Raw genomic sequence first — 13,776 nt, forward strand, 5'->3', positions numbered from 1 at the left:
GCCTCCCAGTGCTGGGATTACAAGCATGAGCCACCGCGCCCGGCCTCATTTTGTATTTTAGTTGAGATGGTGTTTCACCATGTCAGCCAGGTTGGTCTCGAACTCCTGACCTCAGGTGATCTGCCCACCTCGGCCTCCCAGAGTGCTGGGATTATAGGCGTGAGCCACTGTGCCTGGCTAAATATGTACGTATTTTAATGAATAAAATGACACTCTCCCTAATTTTTAAATTGATGATGTATTCTAACATTTCACCCACAGGATGCCAAGGGTGAATACGAGGATCTATCTAGAAGACACAGCTTGTTCCTAAGACCTTGGAATCAGGCTGGATTCAGTTCTCTTCTTTTTATTTATTTATTTATTTATTTATTTATTTATTTACTTATTTTTTTAGACGGAGTCTCGCTCTGTCGCCCAGGCTGGAGGGCTGTGGCCGGATCTCAGCTCACTGCAAGCTCCGCCTCCCGGGTTCAGGACATTCTCCTGCCTCAGCCTCCCGAGTAGCTGGGACTACAGGCGCCCACCACCTCGCCCGGCTAAGTTTTTTGTATTTTTTAGTAGAGACGGGGTTTCACCGTGTTAGCCAGGATGGTCTCGATCTCCTGACCTCGTGATCCGCCTGTCTCGGCCTCCCAAAGTGCTGGGATTACAGGTCAGTTCTCTTCTGACTGGGACCTGGGACAAAATACTTCAGCTTTCTAAGCCTCAATGTACTCACTTGTAAAATGGGAAAATTTTACTTATAGGAAAAAAAGATCAGAACTTAAAAACAGTATCTTTTCTCTAGGTGGTACAATTAAAAACAGTATCTTTTCTCTAGGTGGTACAATTAAAAACAACTGTCTTCATGCTTTTCTGAATTTCCAAATTTTATACAATAAACATGTACTTAATTTAGGAGGAAGATCCCAAGAGTATAAGATACTAACGGTTTACATGTGAAGGGCATGAGTCTGCCAACCCATGGCAACGTCTCTGTGCGTGTTTTTTAAAAATATAATTAATTCAGCTTATTTTTGTTTAATCTTCACAAGCCAGTGGACAAGGCTGGGTACCCTTTTTAACCTTTGGTAATAGAAAAGAAAAATCAGGCTTAAGGAATTCAAGACAATTCCCCAAGGTCAGAGTTCCTAAATGGTAATGATCGGCTACAAGATTTATCTCCAGGGCCCTGTCTTAACCTCCGGCCAGACTGCACCTTAAACTTGGGTTTATTTTTGTTTGGAGCAGTTTCTACCAGCAGCTCCAGAGCCGGGCAGGAAGCTGGAGGAACAATGTTTGAGGATAAACTTTGTGAGGTTCTGGAGTCCAGAGTGATGCTTCCAAGTTTACAAGTAACTTATTTTGTTATAATGCTTGGGGAGAAGGCAGTTCCCCTCACTCCACACAGAACCCCAGGCAGCTCAGCCATCCTGGAAAATGGGGCTTTGGCAGTGAGTCTGGGAAAACAGTGCCTTGGCGTGGCCCTGGCCGGTGCACCCAGAGGAGGCTGGCTGCAGGGGATGCTCACAGGAGCCCGTGTGGGCAGGCCAGCACTCTGGGCCTGAAAGCCCTATCTGGCCACTCTAGTTCATGGCCAGGTTCCTGGGTAGGCAGGCAAGGGCCTGAGTCACATCAGCAAATATTTGAGCACGTTTGTACCATGCAAAGTAGATCCACTGGTTTCCCTGGGAACCCCACAAGCCCCTCTTTATCCTAACATGGGCCCATCGGAGGACTGGCCCTTGGCTCTGAGGCTTCCGTCTGCTGGCCAGGCCCTTCCCTTGGCTCCCTGGTGACCCACAGCTGGTCTCAAGGTCCACACTGCCTCTTCACACTGCACTGCTGCAGCATTCCGTTCTCTGTGCGCCTTCCTGCCTGGCAGGCTCCACGTCTCAGGGGTGGTTTTTAAACTATCAGCCCCCTCTCCCCTGGGCTGTAGCACTCAGGAAAGCATCCCAGCCCCTTTCATGTTTGCACATACGAGGCACCTCTGCCACCTCGGGGGCAGACGTCCCCCAGCTCCTGCCGCCACAGCCCATGCTTGACCCATGAGCCCTGTTGGCCCCATCTCTTCCTCTGCAGGTGGTGACTGCACACTGGAGGCGCTCAAATAAGTAAGCCCAGGCCCCACCCCAGGCCTTGCACTTGGAGTTGAGGTCAGCCCTACAAGAACAAGGCTCTCAGAGGCCCCTTCCCCTAAGGGTGTTCCTGAAAAGGGCTTGGGAGTCACAAGGCTGGAGTGTGAAACCCAGTTCTGACTGCTGTCCCAGTCTACGCACATCCTTCCCTGCATCTCATCTTTTTTTTTTTTCTTGAGACGGAGCATTGCTCCGTTGCCAGGCTGGAGTGCAGTGGCACAATCTCCAACCTCTGCCTCCTGGGTTCAGGCGATTCTCCTGCCTCAGCCTTGCAAGTAGCTGGGATTACAGGCATGCGTCACCACGCCCAGCTAATTTATTTATTATTGAGATGGAGTCTTGCTCTGTCACCCAGACTGGAGTGCAATGGCGCGATCTTGGTTCACCGCAAGCTCCGCCTCCCAGGTTCATGCCATTCTCCTGCCTCAGCCTCCCACGTAGCTGGGACTACAGGTGCCCACCACCACGCCCGGCTAATTTTTTTTTTGTATTTTTAGTAGAGACAGGGTTTCACTGCGTTCGCCAGGATGGTCTCGATCTCCTGACCTCGTGATCCGCCCGCCTCGGCCTCTCAAAGTGCTGGGATTACAGGCGTGAGCCACCGCGCCCAGCCGTGTCTCACCTTTGCAAATGGGGCAATAGCCCTGTCTTCCACAGAGCAGCTGCGGAGATGAGATCACTCACAGGCAGCACTCGGCCCAGCGCCTGGCATGGCTGTGACTGCTGCCACCATCACGCCTGTGGCCTGTCCTCTCACCACAGCCTGCAGAGAACGCAGAGGAGATAACAGTGGAGGAGAGCAGCCACTGAGGGAGAGGCTGGAGAGTAAACAGCAGCATCTGCTCCGAGGAGAGTGCTGTGGAGCACATATAAGGATTCTCCTGGGAGCAAGGGGCCAGATGAGAAAGCTGCCCTAGGCTCTGCCGCACCAGCCGGGAGCCTCCTGCCTCAGGGAGCGGAGCGATGCCCACCCACATGGCGGGCCCTGCACTGCCCAGTTCTCAGCGGCTTCATGGAGCCTTCCACCGCACAGCCACAGCCACCTGAGACGACAGCACTGACCCGCACCTCATGCCACCCCACTGCCCGCTGGGGAGACAGACCTTAGTGCCTGGTTCACGGGCTTCTGAGAAGGTTCTGAAGGGAACATGGAGAGCTCCTGGTCCTGTGGCTGGCACAGAGTAAGCACCAGCTGCATGCCAGGAAGGGTGCTGCAGGACCAGGAAGGAGTAGTGGGTAGGGGCTGGCTCGAGATGGGGTGCAAGGGTGCGGCTCCCTCCAACCTGCAAGGGGCACACTCAACCCTCTAATCCCCTCACTCAGCGACCACTGCACCATCCTGTTGCTAACCAGCCTGACAAGTGGGTCTTAAGATATTCAAACAGCATCGTGCTCAAAGTGAGAACTTCAACTTTAAACAAACGATGGTGAACGTAAGTAACAATTTTACATTGACTTTTATTTAATAAAACCACATATTTACAATTCAAAAAAGTCCTACTTTGATACACTTTACTAAATAAAATTAAAGGTTAACTGTACAAGCAATTAAAACATGATATGTAGTAGCAAGTGTTATCAGGAGTTTTCAGCAAACTATTTAAAATAGTCAAAAATTGAGCTGTTAAAAAGTACCTTCTGAAGTGAACGCCATTTCTAAATGGGATCCCAAGGCCTGGTGGGAGAGGCAGCCTCCCTCTACCGGGCAGGCTGGACAAAGGTCCCCGCCCTGAAGTCTTAGACTCTGAGAGTCAACAGCATGTGAAGTGGAGCATGCAGACCTCTGGAGGGGCAGCATGTCAATGTCTCGTTTCCAGTTTTCCTAAACCACACACAGAAGCAGCCTCTGTGGCAAGGTGCTTAGTGACCCTGGTTGGGGACTCAGAACTTTAGAACTTTCTGGCCTCTGAAGGACTCATGAAACTGGCGAGACCTCACATGACCCCTGAACAGGTCATACAAGCCTCTTCTGAACTAGGATTGGGAAGGTGCTCCACACCGGCATGGGATCCTTTTCAGAAGCGGAATGCATGGTAGTGCTCTCCGGACAGACTCACGTGAAACTGCTTCACCAGGAACACAAAGGGCAGGGCGCTGAAGACACAGGAACATCCCCAGCGGCCATCTGAACACACTGCACAAGGCCCTTTGCCACGTCACCTTCTGTACGACTTATGGAACATCTTTATGTACAGTAAGAAAATATATACATCTTTAAGGAACGGAACGCCCATATCATGGAACAAAAATAAGTACATCTGCGAGGACGACAGCACGCAGGCCTCAGGCAGCCTCTCCCACAGGCCCAGCTCAGTCCAGATTACATTCAACATCTTGATGTCAGGAAATGGCTCTGTCTGGAGGCCACCGGGACCCCCGTGAAGACAGGAAGCCTCCTCCGAGAGGAGGTGAGTCAGCATTTAAAGGCCGAGGCAGGAAGTGGTCTCCACGATGCTCTGCAGCCTCCCTGGAGATTCAGCTGAGATGTAAGGGCAGAGTCCGGGAAACGTGACATGTGGTAGTGCTGGGAAGGAGGGCACGGGACAGCCACTGGCTCAGCAACTTGCTCCTGTGCGCAGAGGAGCATTAGCGGCTATGGCAGACATAGAAAGTCCAAAAAACGAATGCCAGCTCGGCTTTCCTTCCCCAGCCCCCGGCCCAAGGCTGTTACAAGCTATACAGACAGAGCCAAAGAGCCCTCAACATCAGAAATGAGATCAGCCTGGGGGCATCCCCTGGGGTGGGAAGTGTGGCTGAGAAGGGCCGTGGAGTGCAGACCACCCCAAGGAACCACATAGGTACGCATGACTAACCAAGCCTGTGACTGGGTCCGCAGAATGCTCCCCAGGACCAGCCTGCCAGCAGACTGCCACGTGGGCCCTGCTTCCAGACACTGGTCTGTCCTTTAGACTGCGCAGCTGCGAAACGGTTCACTTCTGTGATTTTGGATAACCAAAGTCCTCACACAAAGTTCTACAATTAGTCAAGGAAAAGACAGAACAAAAACTTTGCCAACGACCCTGGGAAAGTCAGCTAACATGGGGAGGTTGGTGGTACAGTATGAGCATCTGACGAGATTGTCTGGGCTGTTAGACGTGTTTGCTCGCTTCTCCGTCTGTACAACGGGTCATGAAGCACACGTTCTAAAGTCAAAGTGTGAGGGACTCACTGGCACTTAGGATGGGTCCAGCTGTGCAGGGCTCAAAGGCAGAGAGGAGCCACTGCGGGCACAAGGGGCCACCTCCCCCACATGTGCTGTTCTGGGCTGCTGCCCCGGCCTCCACTAAACAGGCCGGTGGGAGAGGGTCCAGCCACACATCTCTCTCTCTCCCGTTTTACTTACAGGGGACTGATTCCACTCGGTGTTCTCTCCGCTTTTAAGCCTGTCTCTATTGCCACAGGGCTTCCTCGCAAATAGCTCCTCCTCTCGAACTTTCCACCTCTGCAGGACAGATGCCAGGGAGCAGTCTCCCGGAGCGCAGTCCCACTGGCCCACGTGTGCACCTGCAGCCTGTGCACTGTGACCGTCTCAAGGCAACATGGCCCAATGCTCACCTGCAGGCTGGGTTGATGCCCAGGTATCCACGGGCACACATCAGTGGCTATCCTCAGAGAGCCCCTGTTCCTTTAATGCTATCTTTGGTAGGTGAGTTCTAGAAACATGACCCCCAGCTCTGGAAAGATTATCTCAGTAACTCAGTGATCCCTTTCTTATCGAAAACATGTAAGCACGAGCCAAAGCATCTCAAGTCTCTCAAATAACACATCTCATGCATCCTGGCTAAGACTGTAACATACTTCCCAGTAGTTGAATAGAAGCATTACAACTTAATTAGCTTTTGCTGAAATAAAGGAGTGGGGGTGAGCCACTGGCCATCGTTCAACCGTGCAGCAGATGCAGTGGCTGGCTGTGGTCCACGGGAGTTCATCCTTCCACTGAGCTGCTTAAGGCTAAGCCTTGGTTTAATTCTTTAAGAGTTTTTGTGTTTGTTTTGTTTAAGGCCAACTCCAGTGTTAGGAATCAAACTTAAAGAGTGCCCGCTCTTCTCGGCTGCCCGGGTGTCAGTCTGAAACAACAGAGGGGTGGCGGCGTGGGGTCTGCTTGGTGCCGAGTGCGAGTTCCCGCTGCAGCCTCAGTGTCGGAGGGACGGACTTCCCTTCTCCATTTCCCGGCTGTCTTTCTGCAATGCAGTCAGTACCTAGGATTCACAGGGAAGACAGCTGAGGTTAACTGACCACGCACACAGACCCTGATGGCAGTGGTGCAGAGACAGCAGCAGCCTCCTAACAGGGTCCCCCGGCTCCCCACTTCCACGGCCTCCAGCCCTCTGGGGTCTTCCACACCTGCGTCTGGCGTGGTCTTTCCAACATGGACACCTGACCATGCCCTCTGGCCTAGTGAGCTAGCTACACTCCTTCCAGCCAGCCACAGAATCCATGTCAACGCAGAGCTGTGGGCCTCACTGGGGTCTTGCAATGGCCACCCAGGAAGCCCAGGCCTGAACGCTAGGATACTAATGAGCCCTGTGCCCATCCCGCTGCACTCCTGCCACCGTTCCTCCTCTACCAGGAAGCCTCCCTCCTGTGAAGGCCTCAAGGCGCTGGCTCCTCTTGCCTGCCTTCCTGAGATGGCCCAGAGCCTGCTCCCTCCTCTGTTCTCACAGTTCTTGGTCAACACCCTTCTTTTTTTCTTTTTTTTTGAGATGGAGTCTTGCTCTGTCAGTCAGGCTGGAGTAGAGTGGCGCAATCTCGGCTTACTGTAATTTCCGACCTCTGGGTTCAAGAGATTCTTCTGCCTCAGTCTCCTGAGTAGCTAGGACTACAGAGGTGTGCCACCACGCCCGGCTAACTTTTGTATTTTTAGTAGAGACAGGGTTTCACCCGTATTGGCCAGAGTGGTCTTCAACTCTTGACCTCGTGATCCACCCGCCTTGGCCTACCAAAGTGCTGGGATTACAGACTTGAGCCACCACGCCAGGCCAACGCTCTTCTTTTAAAAAATATTCCACGCCATCATGGCTGCCTAGCAATTACAGCAACACTAACAGGCTCCACGCCAGGCAGAGCACTCTGCCAGCACTTCACACACAGCGCCCGCTTAGCCCACGCGACAAACGCCGGAAGGCTAATGCCCCGACATAAGGGGCCTGAACAACGGACATGTACGGAAGTGACATGCTCAAAGTCCAAGGGCGAAACCAAGAGAATCTTGGGAACACAGTGCTACCGGCCTGGGGCCAGGAACTATGCCACTTTGAGTCACAAATTTAAAACTAAAACATTTTGGTTTCAAGTAAGGTGCAGATAAGGAATAATGGCAGATAAAGTCCCCCTGCATCTCGAAGTAAATGAGGTTGCTGGCTCAACATAAACATTTAGTCATTTTGAAAAAGCTCATGGCTGGGCATGGTGGCTCATGCCTGCAATCCCAGCACTTTGGGAGGCCAAGCCAGGAAGATCACCTGGGCCCAGGAATTTGAGACCAACTTCAGCAACAAAAAAGGAAACAAATCTCTACAAAAACAAACAAACAAACAAACATTGCCCGGGTGTCATGGCACATGCCTGCAGTTCCAGCTACTTGGGAGACTGAGGTGGAAAAATTGCTTGAGACCCAGAGGTTGAGGCCGCAGTGAGCTGTGATTGCACCACTGCACTCCAGTCTTGGCAATGGGAGTGAGACTGTCTTAAAAAAAAAAAAAAAAAAAGAAGGAAAAAGAAAAAGAAAGCTCACCAGTGTCTTAACCTTAAGCACAGGATTTGACAGAAATGTGCATGGACCACAAGTCCCACGAGACCTGGAACTGTATAAAAGTCACTGATGCCTGGGCCGGGCGCGGTGGCTCACGCCTGTAATCCCAGTACTTTGGGAGGCTAAGGCAGGTGGATCACGAGGTCAGGAGTTCGAGACCAGCCTGGCCAACATGGTGAAACCCCGGCTCTACTAACAATACAAAAATTAGCTGGGCATGGAGGCATGCGCCTGTAATCTCAGCTACTCAGGAGGCTGAGGCAAGAGAATCCCTTGAACCCGGGAGGCGGAGGTTGCAGTGAGCTGAGATCGCACCACTGCACTGTAGCCTGGGCAATAGGGCAAGACTCCGTACGTTACTGATGTCCAAAACCGCCACCCCACATCCATCATCAGACTAACTCCTATCATCATCCCGTTAATAACAATGTCCTACGGTCAAATAATCTGACCCAGTTTTAACTGATAGATTTTACCTAGTCCCTAAAATGCAAAGATCAAAATGGCTAATCTGGGTTTAATCCTTTCCTGTGTATGTGGGTGTGCAGTGTGTGGATGTGCAGGGAGTGACCTGCACCTGTACATGGGTGTGTATGTGCATGTGGGGTGATGTGTGTGGGTGTGATGTGAGGGTGGCGTGTGTGGGGGTGTGATGTGTGCGTGAGGGTGTGATGTGTGCGTGTGGGTGTGATGTGAGGGTGGCGTGTCTGAGGGTGTGATAGGTGCATGTGAAGGGTGACCTGTAGGTGTGTGTGTGGGTATGCAATGTGTAGGTGTGTGACGTGTGCATGTGTGTGGGTGTGTGGGGGGGTGATGTGTGATGTGTAAGGGTTGATCTATGTGTTGGGGTGGGCAATGTGTGTGTGTGGGGTGATCTGTGTATGTGTGATTGTGGGTGACTGGGTGGGCAATGTGTGTGCGTGGGGGTGATCTGTGTGGGTATGACTGTGTGGAGTGACTGTATTTACGGGTGTGTGATGTGTGTGGGGGGTGACTATGTATGGGTGTGTGACATGTGGGGGAGTGACTGTGGGTGTGTGACGTGTGTGGGGGTGATTGTGTGGGTGTGTGATATGTGTGGGGTGATTGGGTGTGTGATTGTGGGGTGTGTGCAGGGGTGTGATGTGTGTGGGGTGTGTGCAGGGGTGTGATGTGTGGGGGGTGTGTGTGCGGGGGTGTGATGTGTGTGGGGTGTGTGTGGGGGTGTGATGTGTGTGGGGTGATTGTGTGAGGGGTGTGATGTGTGGGGAGTGATTGTGTGCGGGGGTGTGATGTGTGTGGGGTGTGATGTGTGGGGTGTGTGTGCGGGGGTGTGGGGTGATTGGGTGTGTGATGTGTGGGGGGTGAAATGTGTGTGGGGTGATTGTGTGTGGGTGTGTGATGTGTGTGGGGTGATTGTGTGTGGGTGTGTGATGTGTGGGGTGATTGTGGATGTGTGGGGTGATTGTGTGCGGGTATGTAATGTGTGTGGGGTGATTGTGTGTGTGTGATGTGTGTGGGGTGGTTGTGTGCGGGTGTGTGATGTGTGTGGGGTGATTGATGTGTGAGGTGATTGTGTGCGGGTGTGACTGTGATTGCGTGGGGTGAATGTGTGGTGTGTGGTGTGTGGTGATTGTGTATGTGTGAGTCTGCAATGTGTGTGGGGTGACTATGGGTATGTGAGGTGTGGGGAGTGACTGTGTGACAAACTATAAAGCCATTTATGACATCTGAATTTGACAACTGGATATCTAATGACACGAAGGAGTTAGTAGCTGAGTGGTTAACAGTATTGCAGTTATGTTAAAAGAGGATGTGTATGCGTGGGGGTGATCCGTGTGTGTGTGGGCAGTGATTGTGTATGTGGGGGTATGTGATGTGTGTGGGGGGTGACTGTGTGTGGGTGAGGTGTGGGTGGTGACTGGGTGTGCGATGTGTGCATGGAGTTGATCCGTGTCTATGTGTGGGGTGACTGTGTACGTATAGGTGTGTGATGTGTGTGGGGAGCGATGTCCGTATACACCATAAAACTCTCCCCTAGTGGAAAATGTTACAGGACAAATGACCTGTTTTTTTTGGTTTTTTTTTTTTGAGATGGAGTCTCACTCTATTACCCAGGCTGGTGTGCAGTGGCGTGATCTTGGCTCACTGCAACCTCTGCTGCCCAGGTTCAAGCAATTCTCCTGCCTCAGCCTCCCGAGTAGCTGAGATTGCAGGCGCCTGCCACCATGCCCAGCTAATTTTTATAGTTTTTGTAGAGACAGGGTCTCACTATGTTGCCCAGGATGGTCTCAAACTCCTAGGCTCTAGTGATCCCCCAACCTTGGCCTCCCAAAGTGCTGGGATTACAGGTGTGAGCCACTGTGCCTGGCCTAAATGACTTATTTTCTTTGACAAATAAAGGCAAGCAAGAGAGGGCTAAAAAGTGAGAAGTGACGTGGCATAAATACTACAGAGGCTTAACAGAGCTTTCAACCAATCACAAGGCATGGACTTATTTAGCTCTTGATTCCAGCCAACTATATTATGGCTTCTGAATTTGACAACTGCATATCGGATGACAGGAAGGAGTTAGGAGCTGAGTGGTAACGCTATTGCAGTTACGTTAAAAGAGCCCATATGGTTCAGCGATCGCTAACACCAACAGGTGACACGGTACCTGGGACTCGCTTTAACATGGTGGGGAGGGGAGAGGTGGGAAGCAGCTCCAACAGCAGCCGTGCCTCCACAGTCACTGACGCTGGAGGGCAGGCATGTGGGGTGCGTTATTTTACGTTATTCTATTTTTGTAAATATTTTAAATCTTCCATTAATTAAAAAAAAAGTTAAATCAAGGACATTTCGGGGGGCTGAGGTGGGATGGTCACTTGAGCCTGGGAGGCAGAGGCTGCACTCCAGCCTGGATGACACAGCGAGACCCAGTCTCAAAACAAAGAAATCCCCCAGGCATGGTGTAACACATACAGAAAAGTAAAAGTCTTCATAGACGTCCATCAACAAGGACTTCAAACCAATGCTGAGCATATGCAGGATCAAGAACCCAGACTGGTTTTTTTCCTTTTTAGTATGATGAAGACTCAGAACAGAAAATGCAGGTCAATCCCACTGAGGACAGGACATAACAGGGATGCCTGGAGGGGAGCCGAGGGACATGGACTGTCTGCACTGCTGCTCAGGGCACGCAGTCCAGAGAGGGCACAGCAGTGCATGGGAAGGCCCAGGAGGGACCCGTGCCCTCCTCTCTGGGCCTCCCTTTGTTGTAAGAGGGGCATAACCCCACTTTCTTCTCGAGGGCGCACACAAAAGCCTGCCACAGGGCATGGCCACGGGGATCAGTAAGTGGGTCCACTTTGCTTTCTGTCTCTGGCATTATTTTTTTTAAAAGTGGGGGATGTGGCTTATAAAATACTTTCTAACATGTAAAGAGCGTCATAATGGTAAAAGTGCTGACCCTCCCAACATCACCGCAGAAGAGGTGGGAAGGCTTTCATTATCCACACCCCATCCAGTTGACAGAAACCTGAAGAGGAGGCGACCTGCCAAGACGCCCTGTGGTACAGCCACGTCTCCACCCGGCCCCCCTCCCTTCCAGCCTGGGACCTCCTTCAAAGGGGCTACGTCCTCAGACAGCACGTAATGTAGGGTCCTCCCTGAGCGCGCCACTTGCCAGCTACGCTGTGGGAAGCCAAGAACACAAAGCCCGCTGACCTGAGCCCACTTCTTGTTTCGGCTTTGCATCTGGATCGTGGCGATGGAGGCAAACAGCTCCTCGGCAGGCAGGTCCTCGGGCAGCCGGGTCAGGAACTGGGCCATGTGGATGAAGTCCATCTTGGTCAGGATGTCCTCGAACAGCTTCAGGATGCCCAGGGCCGTGCGGAAGAGGAACTCTTCCCCATCGCGACAGAACACGTCCCAGATACGACAGGCCAGGTCGAGGGGCAGAGATTTACTATATAAGGTAAAGATCCTAGGGGGGAAATTTGGAATTTTTCAGGTTTTGAATCTTAACAAAGAAAGAACACTGAATTCCGGTCGGATTCCATGAAAAACACTCCCCTAGTCACTTCCAGGCAACAGCTGGGGCCGGGGCCAGGCCTGCACTCACACTGAAGGGCAATTCTGACATCGCACAGGACACAGCACCATCAGCTTCCACACAGAATCATGCAGCACACAGCTTCCCAATGACTGACAGCAATGACTCCTGCCTGCGAGGAATATGTGCTGAGCCCCTGCTGTGTGCTCACACTGTGGGGCAGGCATCCTGTCTTAGGGACCGCCGTGCCCCGCGCCACCCACGAGCAAACGTCCGGTAGGTGCTCCTCCTGGCTATGGGGCTCAACTCAGGCACCACTGCACAGGTTCCCCTCGCCCTGGGAGCAGGCACGAGGATCCTTCCTCCTCTGAGCGCCCACAGGCTCCTGGTCCCCAGCCTGGTGCTCACCACGGCACACCCCAGCTCCGCATCTAGTGCCCTGTCTGGCTAATCTCTGCTGAATTCCAATGTCCTGTCGGTGGCAGGACTTCCCAGTGTTCCTGGCTCTCAAAACCTGCCCAACACTGACAGTGCTCGGTACAGGTGGGGATCCCCATCTCCACTCCTCGTGGAGGACCCCTCTTCCAGGGTTCAGTAGTTCCTGTGCTGGCACAGAGACAGTGCTGGGCCCACGCAGCCCCTGAACTGCAGGCACTGGACTCGGCCTGAGGGGCTGACTCGGTCAGGAGGTCAGGCCACTAAAGCTTCCACAGCGTGACTCTGACTTTCCCAAAGCAGATTCCACCGAAAACTCCGCACACTGGTCAACCTGCTCACAAGTCTCAGGGGCATGGGTTTCCGTCCACAGCGGACTCTGCCCAAGGGGGTGCTCCACTAGACGCAGCCTGTCCTCCAGGTCCCAAGGACCTGCAGTTATGGACGTGCATTGCACAGAACCTGCAGCTCCTAGATGAGAGCAGGAATGTTCTGGGCTGTCCCTCGTCAGAACCTTCTAACAGTAAGAGTCGAGGAAGGCCTAAAAATCTAGACTTCGTTCAACTCAGAGGAGGGAACGGAAAGCTGGATGCCAGGGAAAACTCGCACCCAGAGGAACAACAGAAGCTGGGGGCGCACCGGGCGCTGTGTGCTATGCGGGCCCCTCTAGAAGGACACCCCATGTGCCAGGAAATGCCCAGGAGAGGGGCTCTCTCGCCTCACTACACCTGAGGGAACCACGCCTCAGGACAACAGCTAAACGGACCCAGGTCTCACCACCAGTAAGTCCAGAGCCAGACTCTGAACCTGACTCCAACGCCCACGTTCTGATGTCTGAGCCTCAGCACATACCGTAAGGAAGCAACACCGTCACGGGCTTGGTAGGAAGCTTGATTCTAAAACCACAAGCCTTCAGCCCAAGCTTCTTGCTATTTTCAAAACCAGAAAACCATTTCACCACCTGGGCTAGAAGGTACAGTTCAAGAAAGAGCAAAAAGACCTTTTGTTTCCTTAGTCTAGAGAATATTCTCAATTGTACCTGGAGAGCATGCTTGTTAACACTGAGAAAGTGCAGGCGAGTCCACCCGGCCTGCACGGCTATCTCTGTGTGCCCGCTCACACACGGAAATCAGACTCCCCCTACATCTGCTAAAAAGCAGAGTCCTGAGAAAAAAACGGATGGGGAAAGACGACAATGTTTTGTGTTTTGTTTTTTTTTTCCTTGAGACAGGGTCTCGCTCTGTCGCCCAGGCTGGAGTGCAGTGGTGGCGTGATTTCGGCTCACTGCAACCTCCACCTCCCAAGGTTCAAGCAATTCTCTGCCTCAGCCTCCCAAGTAGCTAGGATTACAGGCACCCACCACCACACTTGGCTAATTTTTGTATTTTTAGTAGAGACGGGGTTTCACCATCTTGGCCAGGCTGGTCTTGAACTCCTGACCTTGTAATCCA

At 52.4% G+C, this 13,776-nt stretch overlaps 1 protein-coding gene across 3 annotated transcripts in view; it reads right to left on the reverse strand.

The window, feature by feature from the left end:
• Window positions 1–3,561: 3,561 nt before the first annotated feature.
• The window catches only part of TBC1D14 (TBC1 domain family member 14), a 120,493-nt gene continuing 110,278 nt past the window's right edge, over window positions 3,562–13,776 (reverse strand). For 2 of the 3 annotated variants that reach the window (XM_017853399.1, XM_017853401.1), the window contains 2 exons: window positions 11,563–11,821; window positions 3,564–6,322 (listed from right to left, as the gene is read on the reverse strand). In XM_017853399.1, coding sequence (XP_017708888.1) covers window positions 6,257–6,322; window positions 11,563–11,821 — 325 coding nt within the window. In that variant the 3' untranslated portion in view covers window positions 3,564–6,256. Of the gene's footprint in view, window positions 6,323–11,562; window positions 11,822–13,776 lie in introns of all 3 variants that reach the window. The other variant, XM_017853400.1, reaches the window with a different exon arrangement.

Source organism: Rhinopithecus bieti, unplaced genomic scaffold (genome assembly GCF_001698545.2).
Source record: "Rhinopithecus bieti isolate Rb0 unplaced genomic scaffold, ASM169854v2 scaffold_35903, whole genome shotgun sequence".
In the NCBI taxonomy this organism is placed as follows: domain Eukaryota; kingdom Metazoa; phylum Chordata; class Mammalia; order Primates; family Cercopithecidae; genus Rhinopithecus; species Rhinopithecus bieti.